The sequence below is a fragment of the Carcharodon carcharias genome, chromosome 12 (genome assembly GCF_017639515.1).
Source record: "Carcharodon carcharias isolate sCarCar2 chromosome 12, sCarCar2.pri, whole genome shotgun sequence".
Classification (NCBI taxonomy): domain Eukaryota; kingdom Metazoa; phylum Chordata; class Chondrichthyes; order Lamniformes; family Lamnidae; genus Carcharodon; species Carcharodon carcharias.
In genome coordinates, this window is record NC_054478.1 from 75,895,697 (window position 1) to 75,922,107 (window position 26,411).

At 42.8% G+C, this 26,411-nt stretch overlaps 1 protein-coding gene across 2 annotated transcripts in view; it reads right to left on the reverse strand.

Annotated features, from left to right (window-relative positions):
• Positions 1 to 11,111: 11,111 nt before the first annotated feature.
• The window catches only part of LOC121284821 (plasma membrane ascorbate-dependent reductase CYBRD1), a 39,214-nt gene continuing 23,914 nt past the window's right edge, over positions 11,112 to 26,411 (reverse strand). Inside the window, exons 4-5 of one of the 2 annotated variants that reach the window (XM_041200568.1) lie at positions 22,662 to 22,700; positions 11,112 to 12,203 (exon numbers count right to left, since the gene is read on the reverse strand). In XM_041200568.1, coding sequence (XP_041056502.1) covers positions 11,909 to 12,203; positions 22,662 to 22,700 — 334 coding nt within the window. In that variant the 3' untranslated portion in view covers positions 11,112 to 11,908. The remainder of the gene's footprint in view (positions 12,204 to 22,661; positions 22,701 to 26,411) is intronic. The other variant, XM_041200569.1, reaches the window with a different exon arrangement.

Below are 26,411 nucleotides of genomic sequence, written 5' to 3' on the forward strand. Positions count from 1 at the left end.
TGTATTCACTGGAGTTTAGAAGAATGAGAGGGGATCTCCTTGAAATGTATAAAATTCTGACACGGCTGGACAGACTAGATGTAGGGATGATGTTTCCTCTGGCTGGGAGGACTAGAACAAGGGGTCACAATCTCAGGATACGGGGAAGGCCATTTAGGACTGAAATGAGGAGAAACTTCTTCGCTCAGAGGATGGTTAACCTGTGAAATTCTCTCGCAGAAGGCTGTGGAGGCCAAGTCTGAATATATTTAAGAAGGAAATAGATTTCTGGACTCTAAAGGCATCAAGGTGTATGGGAAGAAAGCGGGAGTATGGAGTTGAGTTAGAGGATCAGCCGTGATCATATTGAATGGCGGAGCAGGCTCAGAGAGCTGAATGACCTATTGTTATTTTCGATGTTACTCTTGATATTTGCAAAGTACATTCAATGTTAGGCATATGCCTGAGGGGTTCCACAATTTTTTCAGCCCCTTGGTGTACTATGGCTGATAGGCCTTAGACAGCAACCTTCCCCCTTTATGCCTCTGTGGCAGCTGCCTCAAGCTTTAGTGCATCTTTCAACACGTAGTCCTGAACCTTGTAATGTGCCAGTCTGCAACACTCAGTCGAGGACAACTGCCTGCACTGGAAGAGCAGCACATTTTGAGCAGACCAAAGAGAGTCTCTCGCTGAGTTGATCCTCCAGCCGCAATTGATGTTTATCTCGGCCTGTGTCCCTGGGAACAGCCCATAGAGCACAGCATCCTGCATCACAGAGCTGCTTGGGATGAACCTTGACAAAAATATACTGCATCTTTCTCCGGACTTTCTTAGCAAAGGCACATTCCAGAAGAAGGTGAACAACAAGCAGCACAGATCAACCAGCATCTTGTGATGATTCACAATTCACAGTATCTCTTCCTCACCAGAAGTTGTTGGATGAATTACACTTCACATGTTTAATTTACTGTTATTTTGGAAGAAAATTGTGGTCCATTGTTTCCTGATAATTTTAAAATTACTTTCCATCCCGAAACTTTTAAGAGTAATCTGTGCTGTCTGGTTCTACTGTCCTGGACAAATTGAAACAACTGGGCAAGGTCTATATTATCTTGTCCCTTTAAAATCATAAAAGCACCAATCATATCATCCCTCAGCCTTCCCTTCTCCAGTGAGAATATGCCCAACTGACATAATCACTCTTCATAATCCAATCCCTCCATCCCTCAATAAATTTGCTTGCCCTCTTCTGTGTCCTTTCAATAAGTTGATTTTATTATAACTGTACAGAACAGCAGTTTTACTTAAGTCATGTTTCTTTGAGCTAATCAGCTTGCTCAGATTATGATCTAATTGTGTAGCATTGGTGATCTTTAATCAGGTTGGTTTGTGTAAACTAGTTACTAATAGAATGCAAACAGACGTTCTTTGTTGAAGAAATAGATAGTTAGATTGTAAGTGACCTGAGAAAGCAGAGGAATGGCTCCCAGGTATCTCTTGGCAGAGATAATCATGAATGGAATTGATAAGAATTAATTACAAATATGGCTGAGCGAGTTACATTGTTTAAAACAGACACGTGTTCTCTCGGTCAGATAATGATGATTCATTCTTCCTCTGTAACAATACTGCAAGTGAATTCTGTTGAGTTGAACTTCTCTGAGCGTACTTATTTCTGGTACCCAAAGTCACTGATTAAAAAACAGGAGCCAACATGCATGAGAGGTAACAGTTGCAGATAAGTGTTGGCAATGTGATATATGATTCCCAGAGAATGTTCACATAACAATTTTCAATGTATAGCATACAACATGCTAGTTGAAGATTTAAATTTTTATACATTAATTCTCGCTTAGATTTGACCCACTGAACATTGTTTCAATTTAATGTCGCTAATAAAGCGAGTGTCAGTATATCCGTATAGCCAGTTTGACTTTAAAATCGTTTACCGCAGGTTTCCACTTTTGTGGCCTTCTTACTCTCATGCCTTTAACCACAGTGCTGTGACCCTCGCCCTCAGTACCTCTTCCTCCCGCTCCTGGCCTTCCCCTCCACCCCCCTCGCCAATTGCCCCCTCCTCGCCGATTCCCAGTCTCACCATCTCTTGGCCTCACCAACTCCTGGCCTTGCCAACTCCCCATTTACCTCTCCCCCACTTACCTCTCCTGGCCTGATTTCTCCCTCCCTTGCTGACTTCCCCCACCCCCGCCCCCTTGCCAAATACCACATTTGTCTCCTAGCCACTGTTCTTACCTGAGCCCTCTGGGGGTCTGTTTTTCAGTGGCTCCTGCTTTCTGGCTCTGCTCCTGACTTGGCTCTGAAACTCGCACTAATCCCTGTGGGGGAGAGAGAGAATGAGAGAATGTGCAGGGGTGAGCGAGTGCTCAGGGAACAGCAAGAGTGAGTGAGTGCACAGGAGGCAGTGAGAACACGTGGGGGCAGCGAGAGCTGGAGAGCGTGCGAGAGCTGAAGAGCATGCGAGAGAGAAAGTGAGCGTGTGAGAGAGAGAGCGTGTGGGCGAGAGCGAACGTGCAGGGGAGAGCAAGAGAGCATGCATGTGGGGAAGAGCGAGCGTGCCAGCGAGAGTGAGCTTGTGCAGGGAGAGCAGGCGAGCGTGTGGACGAGAACAGGTGATCATGCGGGGCAGAGCGAGAGCTGGAGAACGTGTGAGAGAGCGAGAGCTGGACAGCGTGCGAGAGAGCGAGCGTACCGGGCGAGAACGAGCGTGCGGGGAAGAGCGAGTGTGCCAGGTTGAGCGTGCCAGGGAGAGTGGGAGCGAGAGGGTGAGAATGCGGGGGGAGAGCGGGAGCGAGAGAGTCCGAGTGTGTTGGGGGGAAGAGAATGACAGTGTGAGTATGTGGGAGAGAGAGAATGAGTGAGAGTTTGTGGGGGAGAGAGAGTGATAGTGTGTGTGTGTGTGGGGGTGAAAGTGAGATTGTTAGTGTGTGGGGTTGAGAGAGAGATAGACTATATTGGATAGAGAGAGAGAGTGTTTGGGATGGAGTGATGGTGGGATAGAGAAAGTGTGTAGGAGAGAGAGAGAGGGATTGTGTGGAGGAGACAGAGTGTATCTAGCTCACTCCCAGTCTCAGGGTTCTCACTCACTGTCACCCACATTCTCACCCACCCACACCAACACATACTCACACCCACTCACACTGTGGGTGAGAGTGAGCACCCTGAGACTGGGAATGAGCTGGGCATGCATACTCTGACTCTCTCACACGCTAATGGTCATCTTTTTAAATTACTCGTTTTTTAAAAGGCAAATATCAAATTATTGTTTTGACATTGTTTTACATTTGTTCAGCAAGTTGTTTCTTTTCTTCCTGTTTAATTTTGTGCCAAACCTTATCTTTACAAAATTTGCTCATTGGCCCCTTGAGAGGGAAGAAATGGAAATGTGGCCCCCCTATGCAAAAACATTGGACAAGCCTAATCTAAAAGTACTATGTACTGAGGTAAGGACAGGTCCTGTAGTTTTTTAAAAATAATTTAATTTGTATATTGAATTTCTTTTATATTTAGTGATTTATTTTATTTTACTGGTTATTTCAGCTAGGAATGCACAATGTTGCCCATGTAGCATATAGTATTTTAACTTGTACAATGTTTTTCTCCAGGCAAGAAATGTCCAAAGGAACCTAACTCTGGCTTTAACAGTAATTCCTATGGGAACCTATGTTCACTTAAAGTGTTTCACTTAAAGTCGTGATTTTCAGGAACTCAACCACAACTTTAAGTGAGGATTTACTGTATCTTAAGGAACTTGAATTTTCTTTTTGAAAACTGACTTTCAATTTATTCTTAATATAAATGAAACACTTGGAAAAGTTCCTGACTATAGACCAAATTTGCTAATACTTTGGAAAGAAGTGGGCTAGGGAAAATGGTTTAGCGTTTTAATAAATCATGAAAATACAATGCCTAAAGTAAAATACTGTTTAACAATGTGATAGCACTTAAGTGACATTATTATGAAAGAATATGTAGCAACGTAAGACTGCATTTCATGTCACTGCTCCTTTTCCCATAGTTCTCTATAACATATGGTCAACAGGACAAAATTGCTCATATTAGGCACAATGCATAGAAATTGAAATTTTAAAAAATGAAAATACTTGTCTGCATGTAATATATTAAATGGAGAAAAGACATTGTTAATGTGAATGTGCCATCAAAATGATCCTATTTGATATGTTGACATAGAAACCAATGACATAGGTACAACTGAGAACTAAGAGAGTTCGAAGAACTAAGGTCAAAATTAAAACACAAAGCCATACACATCTGGATTATTACCTGAGCCACGTCCAGATTGCCAATGGGATAAACAGAATAGAAGGTTAAATGTGAAGCTTAAAGAGTGGTGTGGGAGGTAGGGGCTTTGATCATGGGGCTCTGACACTAGTACTGGAGAAAGAGAGAACAGTTACATTGGAAAGGCTCCGGTTAAACCAGGGCTGGCATCAGTTATGGTGAATTGAATAACTAGGGTGGTAGATAGGACTTTAAACTTATCAAGTGAGTGGGATGGGAGGATTCAGGAAATTGTAAATTCAGAACTAGTAAGAGAAACTTGAAGACTAGGACAGTGTAGTGACTTGGGTAAAATAAATAAAGTGGGACAGAAAGGGACTGAGCTTAAACAATATTAGGGCATGAGGGACTAAGGTGAACTCGGAAAATGGAAAGAAATTTAAGCAACAAAATAGTTGAATTGGTAGCATGGATAGAAAAAAATGGGTTTGATTTGATAGTCATTTATGGAGATATGATTGCAAAGTGACCAAAGTTGGGAACTAAATTTTCCAACTTTTGGAAAAGATAGGCAAAATGGAAAAAGAGGCAGGAGGGGTGAGTAGTTGGGGAGTAGCCCTGACGAGAAAGGATGAGATAAAAATGATAGAGAAGAAGGATCCTCACTTCAAAAATTAAGATGTAAAATCAGTATAGGTGAAACTAAAAAACGTCAAGGAACAGAAAATAATGGTGGGAGTAGTTTATAGGCCCCCAAATGGTAGTTGTAGTCTGGTAGAGTATAAATAAGGAAATTAGAGGTGCATGGAACAAAGATAATACTGTAATAATAGGGGACTTTAATCTTCATATAAACTGGACAAACCAAATTTGCAATAATACTGTGTAAGATAACTTCATGGAATGCATTCGAGATTATTTTTTAGATCAATATGTCGAGGAACTAACTAAAAATTTTTGATCAACTTGGTGCAATGATAAAGGGGTGGAATTTCAGTTGAAATCCACGTGGGCTAAGTTGGAGACGGAGACAGTCACTGAGAAAGGAGATATGGCTGTGAAAGCGGGTTTTAGTAAACACCTTGTCAAACACCAGGAGAGAAATGGAAAGCAATGAAGGTGAGCAAGGCAAAAGAGAGATATGGAAATCTTGTCGCAGAGACGAACAGAACTTCTTCAAGGTAGGCATTTCTTGAAGAGCAGTGGCAGTCAATTAAACACAGAAATAAAAACAAAAAACTGCGGATGCTGGAAATCCAAAATAAAAACAGAATTACCTGGAAAAACTCAGCAGGTCTGGCAACATCGGCGGAGAAGAAAAGAGTTGACATTTCGAGTCCTCATGAGCCTTCAGCAGAACTAGGTGAATCCAAGGAAGGGGTGAAATATAAGCTGGTTTAAGGGAGGTTGGGGGGGGAGGGGGGGTGGGGGGTGTGGGTTTCAATTGAAATTCCACCCCTCATGTTTCGAACTCACCCAGGATTACAGGTATCTCCGGGACATAAAACGTTTCTCGGACTGCTGTTCCCGTCACATTCTGAGATCTACACAGTACCATGTGCCGCCATATGAACATACTCAACCTCTCCCTCCAGCAGTACTGCTGTACCCTTTTTCAAAGCTGCGCATGCCCCCAGTTTCATTTTATTCTTCGTCTCATCCGACGCCTCAACAAGAAACTTTTTCTCTTTCTCTCAACTGCTAAGGAACGCAAGCTCCAACAACTCATCGACACCATCACCCATCTGGGACCCTCCACCCCTGCCTGTCCCTCCGTCCCCACCCCATCTTCCAATCCCAGCCCCAGCCGTGTATTCACTATACCCCCTGACCTTCCCCTCTCTGATGCTGAATGTTCAGTGCTCAGCAAAGGACTTAGTTTCATACCCTTACACCCTCACCTGAATGAATTTCGGGCTCGGCACAATGCTGAACCCTTCTTCCGCAGTCTTCGTCTCCAGGCTCACTTCTTTGGGCAGGAGTCCTCTCCCCGTTCAACGGATCCTTTTACCCACCTCCAATATTCTCCCTCCACCTGGACCCCTCCCTCTGGATTCTTACCCTCTCTTGATCTTTTCATTGAAAACTGTCGGCGCGACATTAGTCGTCTCAATTTCTCTGCTCCTCTCACCCATTCTAATCTCTCTCTCTCTGAACTAACTGCATTCCGTTCTCTCAGGTCCAACCCTGACATTGTCATCAAACCCGCTGACAAGGGTGGTGCTGTTGTTGTCTAGCGCACTGACCTCTACCACGCGGAGGCTGAGCGTCAACTCGGAGACACTTCCTCCTACCTCTCCCTGGACCATGACCCCACCACTGAACATCAAGCCATTGTTTCCAGGACTGTCACTGACCTCATCTCCTCTGGGGATCTTCCTCCCACAGCTTCCAACCTGATAGTCGCCCAACCCCGGACGGCCCGCTTCTACCTCCTACCCAAAATCCACAAACAGAACTGTCCCAGTAGACTGATCGTGTCAGCTTGCTCCTGCCCCACAGAATTCATTTCTCGTTATCTTGACTCCCTTCTCTCTCCCCTTGTCCAGTCCCTTCCCACCTACATCCGTGATTCCTTTGACACCTTACGTCACATCAACAATTTCCAGTTCCCTGGCCCCAACCGCTTCCTCTTTAACATGGACGTCCAATCCCTCTACACCTCCATCCCCCAATCAGGATGATCTGAGGGCCCTTAGCTTCTTCCTCGAACAGAGAGCCGAACAATCCCCATCCACCACTACTCTCCTCCGTCTGGCTGAACTTGTTCTCACAATGAACAATTTCTCCTTCAACTCCTCTCACTTCCTCCAAATAAAAGGTGTGGCTATGGGTACCCACATGGGCCCCAGTTATGCCTGTCTCTTTATGGGGTATGTGGAGCATTCCTTGTTCCAGTCCTGCTCCGGCCCCCTTCCACAACTCTTTCTCCGGTACATCGATGATTACTTCGGTGCTGCTTCATGCTCTCGTCAGGACTTGGAAAAATTTATTAATTTTGCTTCCAATCTCCACCCCTCCATCATTTTCACGTGGTCCATTTCTGACACTTCCCTTCCCTTCCTTGACCTCTCTGTCTCAATCTCTGGTGATAGACTGTCCACTAATATCCATTACAAGCCTACCGACTCCCACAGCTACCTCGACTACAGCTCCTCACACCCCGCTTCCTGTAAGGACTCCATCCCATTCTCTCAGTTCCTTTGCCTCCATCGCATCTGTTCGGATGATGCTACCTTCAAAAACAGTTCCTCTGACATGTCCTCCTTCTTCCTTAACCGAGGTTTTCCACCCACGGTCGTTGACAGAGCCCTCAACCGTGTCCGACCCATCTCCCGTGCATCCACCCTCATGCCTTCTCCTCCCTCCCAGAAACATGATAGGGTCCCCCTTGTCCTCACTTATCACCTCACCAGCTTCCGCATTCAAAGGATCATCCTCCACCATTTCCGCCAACTCCAGCATGATGCCACCACCAAACACATCTTCCCTTCACTGCCACCCCCCCCGGCGGCATTCCGTAGGGATCATTCCCTCTGCGACACCCTGGTCCACTCCTCCATCACCCCCTACTCCTCAACCCCCACCTATGGCACCTCCCCATGCCCACGCAAAAGATGTAACACCTGCCCCTTCACTTCCTCTCTCCTCACCGTCCAAGGGCCCAAACACTCCTTTCAAGTGAAGCAGCATTTCACTTGCATTTCCCCCAACTTAGTCTACTGTATTCGTTGCTCCCAATGTGGTCTCCTCTACATTGGAGAGACCAAACGTAAACTGGGCGACCGCTTTGCAGAACACCTGCGGTCTGTCTGCAAGAATGACCCAAACCTCCCTTTCGCTTGCCATTTTAACACTCCACCCTGCTCTCTTGCGCACATGTCTGTCCTTGGCTTGCTGCATTGTTCCAGTGAAGCCCACACAAACTGGAGGAACAGCACCTCATCTTCCGACTAGGCACTTTACAGCCTTCCGGACTGAATATTGAATTCAACAGCTTTAGGTCTTGAACTTCCTCCTCCGTCCCCACCCCCTTTCTGTTTCTTCCCCCTTCCTTTTGTTTTTTCCAATAAATTATATAGATTTTTCTTTTCCTACCTATTTCCATTATTTTAAAATATTTTAAAATCTTTTATGCTCCCCCTACCCCCGCTAGAGCTATACCTTGAGTGCCCTACCATCCATTCTTAATTAGCACATTCGTTTAGATAATATCACCAACTTCAACACCTATGTGTTCTTTTGTCTGTGACATCTTTTGATGATCTGCTTCTATCACTGCTTGCTTGTCCCTACAACCACACCACCCCCCTCCACTTCTCTCCCCCCACCCAACCCTCCACCCCACCTTAAACCAGCTTATATTTCACCGCTTCCTTGGATTCACCTAGTTCTGTTGAAGGGTCATGAGGACTCGAAACATCAACTCTTCTCCGCCGATGCTGCCAGACCTGCTGAGTTTTTCCAGGTAATTCTGTTTGTATGCATCTATTTAGCCTTTTTCCTGCTTTCCCTTAACAACAATTTACCACAAGATGGATACAGGTAAAGTATTATTTCTCCTTACATTTCAATTCCTGAACTACAGATTACCTCTAATTTTTTTTTTCCTGACCATGATCATCCTAAGATTTTCTTGAGTTCAGTTTCTCTATTGTCAACAAGGATCTGTCTCTAGATCCTTGCTTATCATCCCCTGTGCGTTTCCAATGTCTCATTTGATGGCCAGATTATCAAATTCACTTCCCTTAAAAAGTTTGTATATTGTGTCCTCTTTCCCTAACTCATTCTCCTACTTGCCTCATACCATTTTATACTTGCAACAGCTACCATCTTATCTTGTTCAGGTTGCCTGGAGAGACTTTAAAATAAATAAAATATTCTCATAACAGTTTTAAAAACAAATCAGGTATTGACATGTTTTGCTTCTTCATCTTTTTCTCAAACATTTTATTGTCTCAAAAGTAACCCACTAAATTGTGTCTGACCCGTTTCTTTTAGAATTATCCCAGATTCATTAACTCAGCCAAAAATTGGATTTCTGCCAAACTTTGTCAAGGTCTTTAACTTAGCTTCATATTTTGGGAACAGACTTTACAAATACAAAAGCTTGCAGCATTTGAATTAGTGCCAATTGTCAAACTTTTTAAAATGAAAATTCCCTTTTGAGAAATTATCGGGAACCAAACCTCAAATTTTAAACTTTGTAAGAACTGTAATTTACATTATCAAAATTAAAACTACCTCTTTATGTGTTGATTTGTATCCAAGTTATAATTTCCATATGTTTATCGACACATTCTTTATCTTAGATAGCATCCTAGTGATTTAGTTTGTCCCAAATTCAAATTACAGTGCTGTTGGGATGCAGATTTCCTTTAATATTTAATTCATCTCTTCAAAAGAAACCCCTTTTTATCCATTGGAACCATCTAGACCGTGTGTTTATGTCTTTTGGTTTTCCTAGAATCCTTCTGAATTTCAAGTAATTTTTTTTCCCTCAGAATTTTAGAGTACTAACTCACATGTATGTATTAATCCCAATCAGCTTGGAAGCTGATGATGAGGGTTATTCCTTACTAGTCTGCAAGGGGGTGTTACAAGGATTGGTTCATCTCAAACAAAGGCAAACCCTGTTTTATCTTTACACTACCTTCAAATTGCGATTTTGCCAGAAATCTTAACTCAAACCTTATACACAAAACTTTGGAATGTTTGAATTAACTTTTCCTTTAATCTAATATGGGGCTTTCGGCTCTAAAGTGCTCAACCACACACACAAAAGACAATTTAGGGACGAAAACAAATGAAAGCTCACATACAAATGCTTCCTTGCACACAAACAAACACATAGAAGCATTTGGGGTTCCCTTTGGAGGAGGAACCTGGGGTTTCTTTGATGCCAAATTACCCATTCTCTATCTAATAACTAAGAAAGTCCAGTCCTTGGCGGGTCCCCGACCCACTATTTACTTCCATGAATCAGTCCACTCACACGCTCGAGGGGTCCCAGACCCCGGGCTGCAATCACACATACACACACACTCAGTTCCAACTCCAGGGGCTTCCGACCCTGAGTATATTCTGGCCAGAGCGGTCCTGGACCGCTACAAATTAATCTCCTAAATACACAAATAGATGATTTATCCTAAGAGTCAGCCAGAGGCAGGCGAAGATAGTTCGCGGGTCAACGAACCCCAGAAGCCCAAATTGGGCTGCCGTGAACTGAGGAGTCCTTGAACCACGAGGTCCTAACGCTGGCGCTCCGTGGCCCAACCCTAGGGGTTAGTCATCTCGGTGGAACCTCCAAGAAACTGTCGGAGATTAATCACACTGAGGCATCATTTCGTACATAGAACCCCCATTCATTACTCGTGAACAAGGGAGACAGCACAACGAGAGCTACTGTACAGTCTCATAGCAGAATACACGCAGACTTGTTAAAAGCATTTTTACAACCAATCAGTAAGTTTTGCAACAAACCTATCTGTTTATGTGCATAAGTTAACTGACCAATCCATGTTCCAGTAAATTTCCATTTTCCTCACAACAGATGTTTGGTTAAGCAGTTGCTTGTCACAACCCTGATTACATTCGGCCTGAGAAAAACAAAATGGAATGTCTCAAGTCTCATCCTGCAACTGTGGTCAGGCAAGACTGTATTCATCTCAAGGTTGCAGTATTTTTCCCTTAAGCCGAGGCGTACAATCAACTTCTCATTAACCCTTCCAGCAGCAAATGGGCTCCCTGCAGTTGCCCAGGCCACCACAGTACCTCCATCTAATATAATTTGTGCACTATGCTTTAAAAATGGTGAAGGTAGAAATGAAATATACAAGTAAAGGAATTGACTCACCCTGAGCAACATCAAGGGAGATGCACTAATACTTTATTTATATGTAAATATATAGATAACAAGTCAATGTTTACAGTGTCCAATGGTCAGTACTGAATATATAAACAGCTTAATGGCACATTCTTCTCTAAAGTCATGTCTATAACGTATTTGACTTCTAACATGAAGTATCAAAAGCATCTATTTCATTGTACACTTCATAACACACTTATTTGCATACATATGTGCACAAAAATAATGTTTCATATAGCAGTAATTCTTTAATACAGAACATACAGGTCAGGTATCCTTTATCCATAAATCTGAAAAACAAACACATCCAAAAACCATGCTTTTTTTTTTAACCTCTTCTATCTTTAGCACGAGAAGTCTAGTTGTTTGTCTATACTGTTGACTTGCAATTTTTATGGTGAACATGTCAAAAGGAATTTATAGGTACACTGTATTTATTATTCAGTGATACATCTTACTTTTCTAGCCATTTTATTTACTTTAGACTATAGCTAGCCTAGGCTTAAGCTATTGTAAATGTAAGTTTATATGTGGTACCTGAAAACTAAATTATCTGAAATCCAAAATGCAATCAGCCCCGAGGGTTTCGGATAAAGGATACTCGACCTGTATTAGTTGTTGTATGTCAACAAAGCATTTCTTTTTGGTTAGTATTTTCCCTCTTTGTTGCAGAAAAGCTAAACCTATGCACTGTGCTAAGGATGTAAATGTTTTGGTTGCCCATATTCACTTAACACTGAAAAAATGGAATGGTTACTGTTTAATACTCAAATTTGTATTTGAGCAAATTATAATCACTTCTTAGAATGTTGATCTTTGACCCACATCTTCCAAGTTGAGGTGTCTCAATCTTGCTATGCCTTCAGGAACATTTTCATTATTGCTTTCAGCAGAAACATTTTGTTTGTTTAAGATAGAGTCTTCTTCACTGCCTACATTTTCTTTCATATGTTCTGGAGGGCGCTTCCACTCTGGACGTGTGGCAATCCACAAGATGCATCCTCCAAAGAGTAAAATGAAAATTCCAAGGGTATTGACTAATATAGCCTCAGGAGGTGACTGAGAATACGGCAGTGTAGTATTACTACCTGACCGCCTGGAAAAGAAAGTATAAAAAGTATAGTGATAATAGTGGCAATTGTTTTCTTCTAGGCAAAGAAATATCTCTGCTCTATTCTAAAAATGTTCAAACAAATATTTGGAAATAGCATTATCCAAATTCAGGATATGGAGCTTTTCAAAGCATACAAATTTTAAGTGATGAAGTCAAGTTTGGTATAATCCCAAGTTCGTAAATTGAATCAAGCAGCTGTTGGAAACTAAAAGAATAAAGAACAGTACAGCACAGGAACAGGCCCTTCGGTCCTCCAAGCCTGCGCCGATCATATTGCCCGTCAACTAAAACATTTTGCACTTCCGGGGTCCGTATCCCTCTATTTCCATCCTATTTATGTATTTGTCAAGCTGCCTCTTAAACACCACTATCATACCTGCTTCCACCACCTCCTCTGGCAGCGAATACCAGACACTCACTACCCTCTGCGTAAAAAAACTTGCCCCGCACATCACCTTTATAGTTTTCTCCTCTCACCTTAAATCTATGTCCCCTAGTAATTCACTCTTTCACTCTGGGGAAAAAGCTTCTATCTACTCTGTCCATGCCACTCATAATTTTGTAAACTTCTATCAAGTCGCCCCTCAATTTCCGTTGCTCTAGTGTGTACATTCTCAGTTTCTCCAACCTCTCCTCATAGCTAATAACCTCCAGACCAGGCAGCATCCTAGTAAACCTCCTCTGCACCCTCTCCCAACGCCTCCATATCCTGGTAATGTGGTGACCAGAATTGCACGCAATATTCCAAGGGGGCCTAACCAAGGTTCTATACAGCTGCAGCATGACTTCCCAGCTTTTATACTCAATACCTCTGCCAATTAAGGCAAGCATGCCATATGCCTTCCTGTTCCTTATCCACCTGCGTTGCCACTTTCAGTGACCTGTGGACATGTACACCCAGATCCCTCTGCCCATCGATGCACTTAAGGGTTCTGCCATTTACTGTGTAATTCCTGCCTGTATTAGACCTTCCAAAATGCATTACCTCGCATTTGTCCTGATTAAACTCCATCTGCCATTTCTCCGCCCAAGTCTCCAACCGATCTATATCCCATTGTATCCATTGACAATCCTCTTCACTATCTACAACTCCTCCAACCTTAGTGTCGTCTGCAAACTTACTAATTTGCCCAGTTACATTTTCCTCCAAATCATTTATGTATACCACAAACAGCAAAGGTCTCAGCAGTGATCCCTGTGGAACTCCACTAGTCACAGTTCTCCTTTCAGAAAAGCACCCTTCCACAGCTACCCTCTGTCTTCTATGACCAAGCCAATTCTGTATCCATCCTGCCAGCTCACCTCTGATCCCGTGCGACTTTATCTTCTGTACCAGTCTGCCATGAGGGACCTTGTCAAAGGCCTTACTGAAATCCATGTATATAATATCCACTGCTCTTCCATCATCGACCATCTTTGTCACTTCCTTGAAAAACTCGATCATGTTAGTGAGACACGACCTCCCCTTCACAAAACCATGCTGCCTCTCACTAATACGCCCATTTGCTTCCAAATGGTAGTAAATCCTGTCACGAAGAATCTTCTCCAATAATTTCCCTACCACTGACGTAAGGCTCACCGGCCTGTAACTTACTGGATTATCCCTGCTACCCTTCTTAAACAATGGAACAACATTGGCCATTTTCCAGTCCTCTGGGACCTCACCCACAGCCAGTGAGGATACAAAGATTTGTGTCAAGGCCCCAGTAATCTCCTCCCTTGCCTCCTTCAGTACTCTGGGGTAGATCCCAACTGGCCCTGGGGATTTATCCACCTTAATATTCTTCCAGACGCCTAACACCTCTTTTTTGATCTCAACATGATCCAGGCTATCTACACACTCTTCCCTAGACAAATCGACAGCTAAGTCCTTCTCTTTGGTGAATACTGATGAGAAGTATTCATTTAGTATCTCTCCCATTTCTTCTGGCTCCACACACAGATTCCCATCTCTGTCCCTCAGTGGGCCTACCCTTTCCCTGGCTACCCTCTTGTTTTTTTACATATGTATAAAAGGCTTTGGGATTTCCCTTAATCCTGGTTGCCAGTGACTTTTCATGACCCCTTTTAGCTCTCCTGACTCCTTGCTTAAGTTTCTTCCTACTTTCTTTGTACTCTCCACGGGCTTCATCTGTTCCCAGCCTTCTAGCCCTTAAGAATGCTTCACTTTTCTTTTTGACTAATCTCACAATATCCTTCATTATCCAAGGTTCCTGAAACTTGCCATGCTTATCCTTCATCCTAGCAGGAACATGCCGGCTCTGAATTCTTATCAGCTAACGTTTGCAAGCCCCCCACATGTCAGTTGTTGATTTGCCCTCAAGCATCCGCCTCCAGTCTAGATTCTTCAGTTCCTGCCTAATATTGTTATAATTAGCCTTCCCCCAATTAAGCACCTTAACCCAAGGACTCCTGTTATCCTTATCCACCAGTACCTGGAAACTTACTGAATTATGGTCACTTTTCCCAAAATGCTCCCCTACAGAAACTTCGGCCACCTGGCTGGGTTCATTCCCTAATACCAGGTCCAGTATTGCCCCTTCCCTAGTTAGACTATCTACATATTGTCTCAGGAAGCCCTCCTGGATGCACCTTACAAATTCTGCACCATACAAACCCCTAGTACTAAATGATACCCAGTCAATATAGGGAAAGTTAAAATCACCCACCACAACAACCCTATTGCTTTTACATCTTTCCAAAATCTGCCTACATAACTGTTCCTCAATCTCCCGCCGGCAATTGGGAGGCCTATAGTAAACCCCCAACATTGTGACTGCACCCTTCCTATTCTGGAGCTCTACCCATATTGCCTCACTGCATGAGCCCAATGAGGTGTCCTCCTGTCGTTTAGTTGCTTTTCCTCTAGGACAGCAAATAGTAAGTGATGCTGGGGAGGGTACTGGGTCAGGGGGAGGTGAGGGGAAGGGAAAAAACAACAGAAAGAAAAGAATTGTATTTCAAATAATTTTTTAAAACAGCTTTTGTTAGACTTCACGTCGGCACATTTATCTAAGTAGTAAGGCTTAAATTATTATAATGTAGTGTACATAACCTTATTGATGACAAGTCTTAATTTGTATGTATTATTATTGGGATGATTTTGTGAATTTTGGTGTATGTTATTAAGAAAGTTGGTATTTCTTTAAGTGCCAAATACTGTGATAAAGCTTTAAGAAAGAACTTTGGGATTGAACTGAAGTTATAGCTAGGACACATTTAGACTCCAACAAGTTTGGGTTAACAGTAAAGTGAAGCCACAGCTACAATGCCAGAAAGGTAGCCTGAGGACTAGATGTTCCAGCAAAGATATAATTTATAGCTTAGCAGTTAGAAGGGAAGCCAAGGAAAGCATATAATTGTGCAAAGACAGGTGGCAGGTCAGAAGATTGGACAGAATATAAAAAACAATAAAGAATGACTAAAAGATTAATAAGGAGGGAAGAAATAGAGTACAAGAGAAAGCTAGCTAGAAATATAAAGACACAAAGTAAAAGTTTCTACAGATATTTTAAAAAAAGAGTTAAAGTGAGCATTGGTCCTACAGAAAGTAAGTCTGGAGAATTAATAATGGAAAATAAGGAGATGGCAGATGAATTTAATAGGTATTTTGCATTGGTCTTCACTATAAAGGATACAAGTAACATCCCAGAAATAGCTGTAAATCAGGAATTGGAAGGGAGGGAGGAACTCAAGTGAGATACTTGATGCATTGGTTTTAATTTTCCAAAATTCACTAGATTCAGGGAAGGTTCCATTAGATTAGGAAATAATTAATGTAACTCCTTTATTCAAAAAGGGAGACAGAAAGCAGGAAACTACAGGCCAGTTAACTTAACATCTGTCATTGGGAAAGTGTTAGAAGCTGTTATTAAAGACTTTATAACAGGGCACTTAGAAACATTCAAGACAATCAGGCAGCGTCAATATGGCTTTTTGAAAGGGAAATCATGTTTAACCAATTTGTTGTAGTTCTTTGAAGGAGTCACATGTGCTGTGGATAAAGGGGAACTGGTGGATATCCTGTACTTAGATTTTCAGAAGGCATTTGATAAGGTGCCACATCAAAAGTTATTGCAGAAAATAAAAGCTCATGGTGTAGGGGGTAACATATTGGCATGGATAGAAGATTGGCTAGCTAACAAGAAACAAAGAGTAGGCATAAATGGTTAATTTTCTGGTTGGGAGGATGTGATGAGTTGTGTGCCACAGAGATCAGTGCTGGGGCCTCAACTCTTTACAATTTACATAAATGATTTGGATGAAGGGACCGATCGTATGGTTGCTAAATTTGCTGATGACACAAAGGTAGGTAGAAGAGTAAGTTGTGAAGCGTACATATGGAGTCTACAAAGGGATATAGATAGATTAGGTGAGTGGGCAAAGGTTTAAAAAATGGAGTATAATGTCGGCAGATGTGAGATTGTCCATTTTGGCAGGATAAGTAAAAAAGGCATACTATCTAAACAGGAGGGATTGCAGAGCTCTGAGATGCGGAGGGATCTAGGTGTCCTAGTGCATGAATCTCAAAAGGTTAGTATGCAGGTGCAGCTGGTAATTAGGAAAGCTAATAGAATGTTATCATTTATTGCAGGGGAATTGAATACAAAAGAGGGAGGTTATCCTTCGGTTGTACAGGTATTGGTGAGACCACATTTGGAGTACTGTATACAGTATTGGTCTCCTTATTTAAGGAAAGATATAACTGCATTAGAAACAGTTCAGAGAAGGTTTACTAGGTTAATACCTGGAATGGGTGGGCAATCTTATGAGGAAAGGCTGGACAGGCTAGATTTGTATCCGCTGGAGTTTAGAAAAGTAAGAGGCGACTTGATTGAAACATAAAAGATTCTGAGGGGACTTGACAGGATTAAAGTTGAAAGGATATTTCATTTTTTGGGAAAATCTAGAACCTGGGTCACTGTTTCAAAATATGGGGTCACCCATTTAGGGCAGAGATGAGGGAAAACTCTCTGAGGGTTGTGAGATTTTGGAATTCTCTTCTTCAAAAGGTGGTTGAGGCAGAGGTAGATAGATTCTCGATAAGAAAGGGAGTGAAAGATTATTGGGGTAGCCAGGAATATGAGGTTAAAATCAGATCAGCCATGATCTTATTGAATGGCGGAGCAGGCTTGAGGGTCCAAGTGGCCAACTCCCGCTCCTAATTCGTATGTTTACATGTTAAAAGCTGATTGGCTAGAGGAATGATCTTGAGCCTAGAATGTTCCGAGGACCTCCGGTTAGACACACAAATTAAGGTTAGGTTGTTGTGGGGAGGCTAGGAGCATTGTTCCTATTGGTTAAAAGTTGCAACTATTGGGTTAGAACTTGATAGTTGTGTTGATCTGGTTGCACATGGGCTAAATGTTGTAAAGCTACCTGCAAAAAGGGTATAAAAATAGGAGTGCATCACTGAGGTCTTTGCACTTGCCAACGGTTAGCATTGTTGCAGGACACTTGCTGAGGGGGCATTGTCGGGAGAGAGGGTTAGGAGTAGGGCACTTGCTAGGAAGTCAGCATTTGAGTAGGACTTTGCCAGCCAATGGTTATTTGTCAAGGGCTATGGGGTTGCCGTAGAACCCAGTATTAGTGAGTAAAGTAACTGTCACAGGGCTAAGGATTGCTATAAGAATGCAGTATTGGTGATCAGTGGAGTGCCAAGCTAAATTAATTGCCCTGAGAGAAAGAAAGAGAACACACACAGCAACAGGCAGATGTGAAGTGTATAGCTTCAGCAGTTAATGTGGACTGGAAGCTGTGGGTTGGAAAAGGATTCACAAGATTTGAAGTCTTAAAGCTGCATTGGGATTTGTATGTATGCTAGGGTTAAATTGGCTAAGCTAAAATCTTGGAAGGATGTCGTTGAGTCAAGAGACCAGGAACCAAGAAGAAAAGACTCCAGACATCCGGGAATCCATGGGAACGATGGACCAACATGTGCTGAACTTGTGTATCCTGCCATGCCTCAACTAATGAAATGTTAAGTATCAATCTTTATGGTTCAATAAACTTTGTTAGTTTGCATTCTAAATTTGTGATTGTCCTTTTTGTCAATATGGTTATTCCTTGACAAGAATTTTATCTGGGGTTTATTGTAAGAGTCCAAATCGCTACACTCTTGACAATTGTAACACCTAGGGCAAAATTATATGTTCCGTAGGCGGGCATGTGCCTGACCCAAAAGGGTGTAAAATCACGTGATTTCGCTCAGTGGCGCGCGCGGCAGTGGGAAGTGCATTCACCTACAAGTTAGCGGGCAATAAAGCCCATTAACAGTGCAATTGTCAGGTGGCTTGTCCAACCTTACAGTTGGCGGATGGGGCAAACAGCCAGGCGGCCTTTACATTTTTGATTAAACGTCATTAGAGTCATAGAGGTCTACAGCACAGAAAAATGCCCTTTGGCCCATCAAGTCTGTGCCAGTTTCAAACCTAACTATTCTAATCCCATTTTCCAGCACTAGGCCCAGGGCATCGCAAATGCACATCCAAATACTCCTTAAATATTATGAGAGTTTCTGCCTCTACCATCCTTTCAGACAGTGAGTTCCAGACTCCCATCACCATCTGGGTGAAAAAATTCTTCCTCACATCCCCTCTAAACCTCTTGCCACTTACCTTAAATCTATGCCCCCTGGTTACTGATCCCTCCACCAAGGGGAAAAGTTCCTTCCTGTCTACCCTGTCTATGCCGTTCAATTTTATACACCTCAATCATGTCCCCCCTCAATCTTCTGTGCCAAGGAAAATAACCCCGGTCTATCCAATCTCTCCTCATAACTAAAACTCTTCAGCCCAGGCAATATCCTGGTAATTCTCCTCTGCACTTTCTCTAGTGCAATCACATCCTTCCTATAATGCGGATTCCAGAACTGCACGCAACACTATAGCAGTGGCCTAGCCAGCGTTTTATACAGTTCCAGCATAACCTCCCTGCTCTTGTATTCTATGCCTCAGCTAATAAAGGCAAGTATCCCATCTGCTTCTTAACCACCTTATCTACCTGTCCTGCTACCCTAAGGGACCGATGGACATGCACACCAACGTCCCTCTGATACTCGGTACTTCCCAGGGTCCTATCATTCATCGTGTATTCCTGTGCCTTGTTTGTCCTGCCCAAGTGCATCACCTCACACTTATTTGGATTAAATTCCATTTGCCACTGATCAGCCTGTCTTTCCAGCCCATCTATATCCTCCTGTAATCTAAGGCTGTCCTCCTCAGCATTTACCACACCACCAATTTTCGTGTCATCCGCAAACTTACTGATCAACCCTCCTACATTCAAGTCTAAATGGTTTATATATACCACAAACACCAAGTGACCCAACACTGATTCCTGTGGAACCCCACTGGACACAGGCATCCAGTCATAAAAACACCCCTCGACCATCACCCACTGCTTCCTGCCAATTCTAGATCCAATTTACCAAATTGCCTTGGATCCCATGGGCTCTTACCTTCGTTATCAGTCTCCCATGCAGGACTTTATTAAAAGCCTTGCTGAAGTCCAAGTAGACTACGTCACATGCATTGCCCTCATCTACACACCTGGTCATCTCTTCAAAAAGTTCAATCAAATTGGTCAGACATGACCTCCCCTTAGCAAAACCACACTGACTGTCCTTGACTAATCTCTGCCTCTCCAAGTGTAGATTAATTCTGTCCCTCAGAATTGCTTCCAATAGTTTCCCCACCACTGAGGATAGACTGACTGGCCTGTAGTTCCGTGGTTTATTCCTTCCTCCCTTCTTGAATAATGGTACCACATTGGCTGTATTCTGGTCCTCGGGCGCCTCTCCTGTGGCCAGAGAGGTATTGAAAATTGTCAACACCCCTATCTCCTCCCTTGCCTCACTCAACAGCCTGGGATACATTTCATCTGGGCCTGGAGATTTATCTACTTTTAAGCCTGCCAGATCACTTAGAACCTCCTCCTTTTCTATGCTAATTTCTTGAATTAGTCCTTCTGCCTGATTTCCATGCCCATGTCGTCCCTCTCACTTGTGAACACCGACACAAAGTATTCATTTAGAACCCTACCTACGTCTTCCAGCTCCACATGCAAATTACCACTATGGTCCTTAATGGCCCCTACTCTTCCCCTAGTTATCCTCTTACTCTTAATGTACTCGTAAAATAACTTTGGATTTTCCTTTATTTTACCTGCCAATGTTTTTGCATGCCCCGCTTTTCCTCTCCTAATTTCCTTTTTAATTGCCCCCCTACACATTCTATACTCCTCTAGGGCTTCTGCTGTTTTGAGCCCTCAGTATCTGCCATAAGCCTCCCCTTTTCTCTTCATTTAATACTGTATATCCCTCGACATCCAGGGTTCCCTGGATTTGTTGGTCCCACCCTTCGTCCTTACTGGAATATGTTGGCCTTGTACCCTCTCCCTATTTCCTTCTTGAATGAGTCCCACTGCTCTGACGCAGATTTACCTAAAAGTAGCTGCTCCCAGTCCACTCTGGCCAAATTAAATCTGATCTTATTAAAATCGGCCTTCCCCCAATTTAGAACTCTGATTTCTGGCCCATCCTTGTCCTTTTCCATAACAACCTTGAATCTAATGGAGTTATGATCACTATCTGCAAAATGCTCCCCCACTGATACCTCTACTACTTGCCTGACTTTATTCTCTAAAATTAAGTCCAGGACCGCTCCCTCTCTTGTAGGACCTTCTACATACTGGCTTAAAAAGCTTTCCTGGATGCATTTTAAGAATTTTGCTCCCTCTAGACCTATCACACTATGACTAACCCATTTAATGTTGGGGAAATTGAAATCCCTCAAAATTACCACCCTATTATTTTTACACTTCTCTGAAATTTGCCTACATATCTGCTCTTCTATTTCTCTGACTGTTTGGGGGAATACAGTACACTCCCAGCAATGTGTTCCTTTTTTGTTTTTCAGTTCTACCTATATGGCTTCATTTGAGGAGCCTTCTAAGATGTAATCTTTCTAGGATGTCATCCCTCCTTACTGCTGTAATTGATTCCTTGATCAATATTGCGATATCCCCTCCTCTCTTACCTCCTTCCCTGTCTCGCTTGAAGACCCTATAATCTGGAATATTGAACTGCCTATCCTGCCTCTCAACCATGTCTCTGTGACAGCAATGACATCATGCTTCCATGTGTTAATTTGTGCCCTCAACTCATCTGCCTTACTTGTCAGACTCCTTGCATTAAAATAAATACCATCCAACCTTGCCAAGCTCCCTTGTGTCTTAACTGCCCTATAATTTCTATGCCTTCCAGAATTAATTGCCCTCTCTTCTAATTTTGGCTGTGCATCTCCCCCTGCTGAACCTCCTCTCAGGATCCCATCCCCCTGCCAAGTTAGTTTAAACCCTCCCCAACAGCACTAGCAAATCTCCCCGCAAGGATGTTGGTCCCATTCCAGTTCAGGTGCAACCCATCCACCTTGTTCAGGTCCCACCGCCCCCAGTAACAGTCCCAATGTCCCAGAAATCTAAAGCCCTCCCTCCTGCACCATCTCTCCAGCCACGCATTCATCTGGACTAACCTCTTATTTCTATACTCACTAGCGAGTAGAGAAAATAATCCAGAGATTACTACCTTTGAGGTCCTGTTTTTTAATCTGTTTCCCAGCTCCCTAAGTTCTATTGCAGGACCTCAGCCCTCTTTCTACCTATGTCGTTGGTACCAATATGTACCACAATCTCTGTCAGTTTGCCCGCCCTCTTTAGAATGCCCTGCAGCCATTCAGTGACATCCTTGACCCTGGCACCAGGGAGGCAACATACCATTCTGGAGTCATGGCTACAGCTGCAGAAATGCCTGCCTGTTCCCCTTACTATCGAGTCTCCTACCACTACTGTTCTTCCCCTCTTTTTCCTCCTCCTACCCCCGTGCAGCTGAGTCACTCACAGTGCCATGAGCATGGCTGCACTCCCAGAGGAACCATCACTCTCACCGTTTTTGAACACAGAAAAATGGTTTTGAGCGAAATGCACCCAGGGGATTTCCTGACTACCTGCTTGACACCTTCTTCTGACTGATGGTCACCCATTGCCTCTCCCTCTGCACTTCCGTAAGCTATGGGGTGACCATGTCTAAAAACATGCTATCCGCAAAACTCTCAGCCTCGCGGATGCACCTCAGCGATTCCAGCTGCCGCTCAAGCTCCGAATCAAGGAGCTCAAGTAGCTACAGCTGGTGGCACTTCCTGCACACGTGGTTGGTCAGAGCGCAACGAGCATCTAGGACTTCTCACATGTTGCAGGCAGTACATAACATGGGACTGAACTGCCCTGCCATGCCTCTAGTTGACAAAAAACCCCTTGCTTTAAGTTAAATACTGTAAAAGAAAAGTTAAATTATTTATATACTTTAAATTAAAAACTAGAACCCTTACCTTTCCTTAGCTTAATCTATTTTAAACTGGAGAAAAACACTTACCCACTACTCACCAATCAGCTGTCACCTCATTCAAGGGCATAATGAAATCTCTGTTAGGAAATAAAATAAAATGAAATATCCAGGGACAGCATTTTAATGAGGAATGCTTTCAGGTGCTGCACGGACATTTTTTGCAGCTTTTTTGTGCTTTCTTTTATTATTTGCAGGCCTGCAGCTCCCTGCCTTCAGGAAGCTCAGTAGAAGCACTCACCTGCACCTGCAATGACGTTGTCCACCACCCCCCCCCCCCACCCCCCCACCAGCGCTGAGCTTTTCCGTGTGCGTTTCACACTGGCTGGCTGTTAATTGGCTAGCCAGCGTAAAATCATTGTTAGGGGCCCGTTTCCTGACTGCTGATCGTATGTGCCCAATGAGGGAAAATTTCAGGCCCTAGATGTTACAGCAGGTGTTTCAAAAGGTGGAATGCAGATTTTTCAAACTAATTGTTTTTAGATGTTATGATAGTATATTCATGTAAAATATATTAGTTTTACCTTATAAAGAACATGTTTTTTTCAAGATTTCTGTTGCAGAATCAGCATTTTTCAAATGAATGCAATTTTTAAAATGTTATTAATGTTGTTAACAAACTTAGTTATATAGCACCTTTTGTGTAATGAACTGTCCCAAGATGCTTCACAGGAATATTCATAAGCAAAGAAGGAGACTGAGCCACATAAGAAATATTAAGTCAGATGATCAAAACCTTGGTTAGAGAGGTAGGTTTCAAGGAGTGTGTCATGCCCAGTAAAGCCATATCATATTAACTTTTAGTCAATACTTTTAAAAATTGTATACAAACAATCTATTAGGATAACTGCTGTGGATAATGTGATCTTTGGTATTTGGACTAAAGACAGTATCAAGTCTCCAGAGAATGCCTAATTAAATATGGGCATAAATAAGGGCTAGCCACTTGTTGCTTGGCCTAAATAGCCAAGTGGTTATGGTACTGGGTTTGTAACCCCAAGATCATGAGTTCAAATCTCACAATGGCAAACTATGAAACAATGAATATGAACTTAATGAGTGCAAAAACAATGTGTTAATTTGGCCTAAATAGCCAAGTGGTTATGGTACAGGGTTTGTAACCCCAAGGTCAAGTGTTCAAATCTCCCAATGGCAAACTATGAAACAATGTAACTTCATCTGAAACAGATGGAAACGTATTATTTAAAAGATTATCAAGAGTTCAAATCTCACAATGGCAAACTATGAAACAATGTAACTTCATCTGAAACAGATGGAAACGGGTTTGTACTCGAAAGAGTTACAGCCACTTGTTGCTTGGCCTAAATAGCCAAGTGGTTATGGTACTGGGTTTGTAACCCCAAGGTCAAGTGTTCAAATCTCACAATGGCAAACTATGAAACAATGTAACCTCATCTGAATACAGATGGAAACGTGTTAACTCGAAAGAGTTACAGCCACTTGTTGGCTTGGCCTAAATAGCCAAGTGGTTAAGGTACTGGGCTTGTAACCCCAAGATCAAGAGTTCAAATCTCACAATGGCAAACTATGAAACAATGTAACTTCATCTGAAACAGATGGAAATGGGTTTGTACTCGAAAGAGTTACAGCCACTTGTGGAATTCACACATCTCATTATTTAAGGATGCGCCAATACCAGAGACTATGGAGTTTCCAGATAACTGTCTCCATGCTTCATACTGGACATATGGGAAGATTGAAACTTAATGGCCACTGTTAACTTCCCATTGTATCACAATGGCCTATCCGATTCAAACTAGACTTGGTGAGCCTCAGAAATGTTAACCCAGCAGTCATGCGATCGAAGTTGTTTTCAGGGAGTGCACATTTATTACCCCAAGACCCAGTAGATCAGCAGAACCATCAGCCGGTCTAAGAACCAGACTCTGAAACTAGCTGCAAGTCATCAAATAGCCAAAGTACTTAGCCTGGCCAGTTTCAAAATTCACCTGAGAACCAACCTTCTAGTTATTCAAATACAAGAAACCCGGCAACCTGTTGTGTACCCTTTACAAGATCTTCACAAGGTGGAGATTGCCAGCAGAGTGAGCTGATACGTGTTTGGTGATGCAGAGTTTGGCAACTTTTTATTTCTACTTTTTCTTACACTGGTGCAGCAGAAGGAGCTGGTTGATGAGTAACTGCTAAGTCAATTAGTAATTAAGAAATGTATAACTCTTAATTGAAGGTGGTACTAGCATCTAATAAGTAGAGTAAATTATAGTATACATAGGAATTATTCTAAATTAATTAGAAAGTAATTAAAACTAAATAAGTAACAATAGTAGGATAGGTGTTGTACTGCAGCTGTGAAATACAGAAGCTCCTGAACACCAATGCCATCCAGGACAAACACATCTGCAGAAAGTGTAAGCAGCTGGAGGAATTCCGGGTCGGGATTATTGATCTGGTAGCTGAACTGCAGACACTGCGCAACATCAAGGAGGGGAGAAATTCCAAGACATTTTGTACCAGAAGATGGTCACACCTCTTAGAATAGGGTCATCTTTTTTGGTCAGCGGTGAGGGACAGAATGGTGCGACTGTGAGTGAGGCAGGTAAAAGGACCAAGCAGACAATAGTGGAGGAGCCTCAAACTTGTCAAACAGGTCTGAGGTGCTTGTAGCCTGTGTGGACAACAGTGAGGTCTGCAGGGTGGATGAGCAGACTGGCCATGGCACAGGAAGCCATTTAAGCAAGAGGAGCAAAAAGGAACATTGTGGTAGTAAGGGACAGTATAGTCAGAGGATAGACACTGTTCCCTGCAGCCGAAGGTGAGAATGCAAAAGGTTGTGTTGTCTGCCTGGTGCCAGGGTTTGAGACATCTGCTCAGGGCTGGAGAGGAACTTGCAGTGGGAGGGGGAGGATCCAGTTGTTGTGGTCCATGTAGGTACCAATGACATAGGTAGAACTAGGAAAGTTGTTCTGCATACAGAATATGGGGAGCTAGGCACTAAATTAAAAAGCAGAACCTCAACGGTAATAATCTCTGGGTTATTAACTGAGCCACATGCAAATTGGCATAGGGTAAATAAAATTAGAGAGATGAATGAGTGACTCAAAGACTGGCGCAGGAGAAGTGGGTTCTGGGTCGTGGGGCACTGGCATCAGCACTGAGGAAAGTGGGGCTGTACCATTGGGACGGTCTACACCTGAACCGTGCTGGGACCAGTATTCTACTGAGCTGTGTAACTAGGGAAATAGAGAGGGTTTTAATTTAAATAGTGGGCACGGGATCAAATTTGGGAAGATGTGGTAAATCAAAGAGTAGACACAAGCCAAGAAAGAATGGTATTAATATGGGAAATGATAAACAGACCTTGACAGGAATGGACAAAGAGTATAAATCTAAGAGTAAATCAGCAGATAGGGTTACAGATTACAAAAATACTAAAATTACAAAACTAAAGGCTCTGTATCTGAATGCAGGTAGCATTCAAAACAAAACAGATGAACTGATATCACAAATAGAAATAAATAAGTATGTATGATCTGATAGCCATTATACAGACATGGCTGAAGGATGACGTAGCTTGGGACCTGAGTATTGAAGGGTATGTGACATTTAGGAAGGACATGAAAATAAGAAAAGATGGAGTGATAATTCTGTTAATTAATGATGGTATTAGCACAAGAGAAACCAGGATGTAGTAGTGTTTTGGGTAGATATGAGAAATGATAATAGCAAGAAATCACTTGTGGTAGTGGTGTACAGGACCCCTAACAGTACCCAAATGGTAGAAGGGAGTATGAAGGAAGAAATAATGGGGA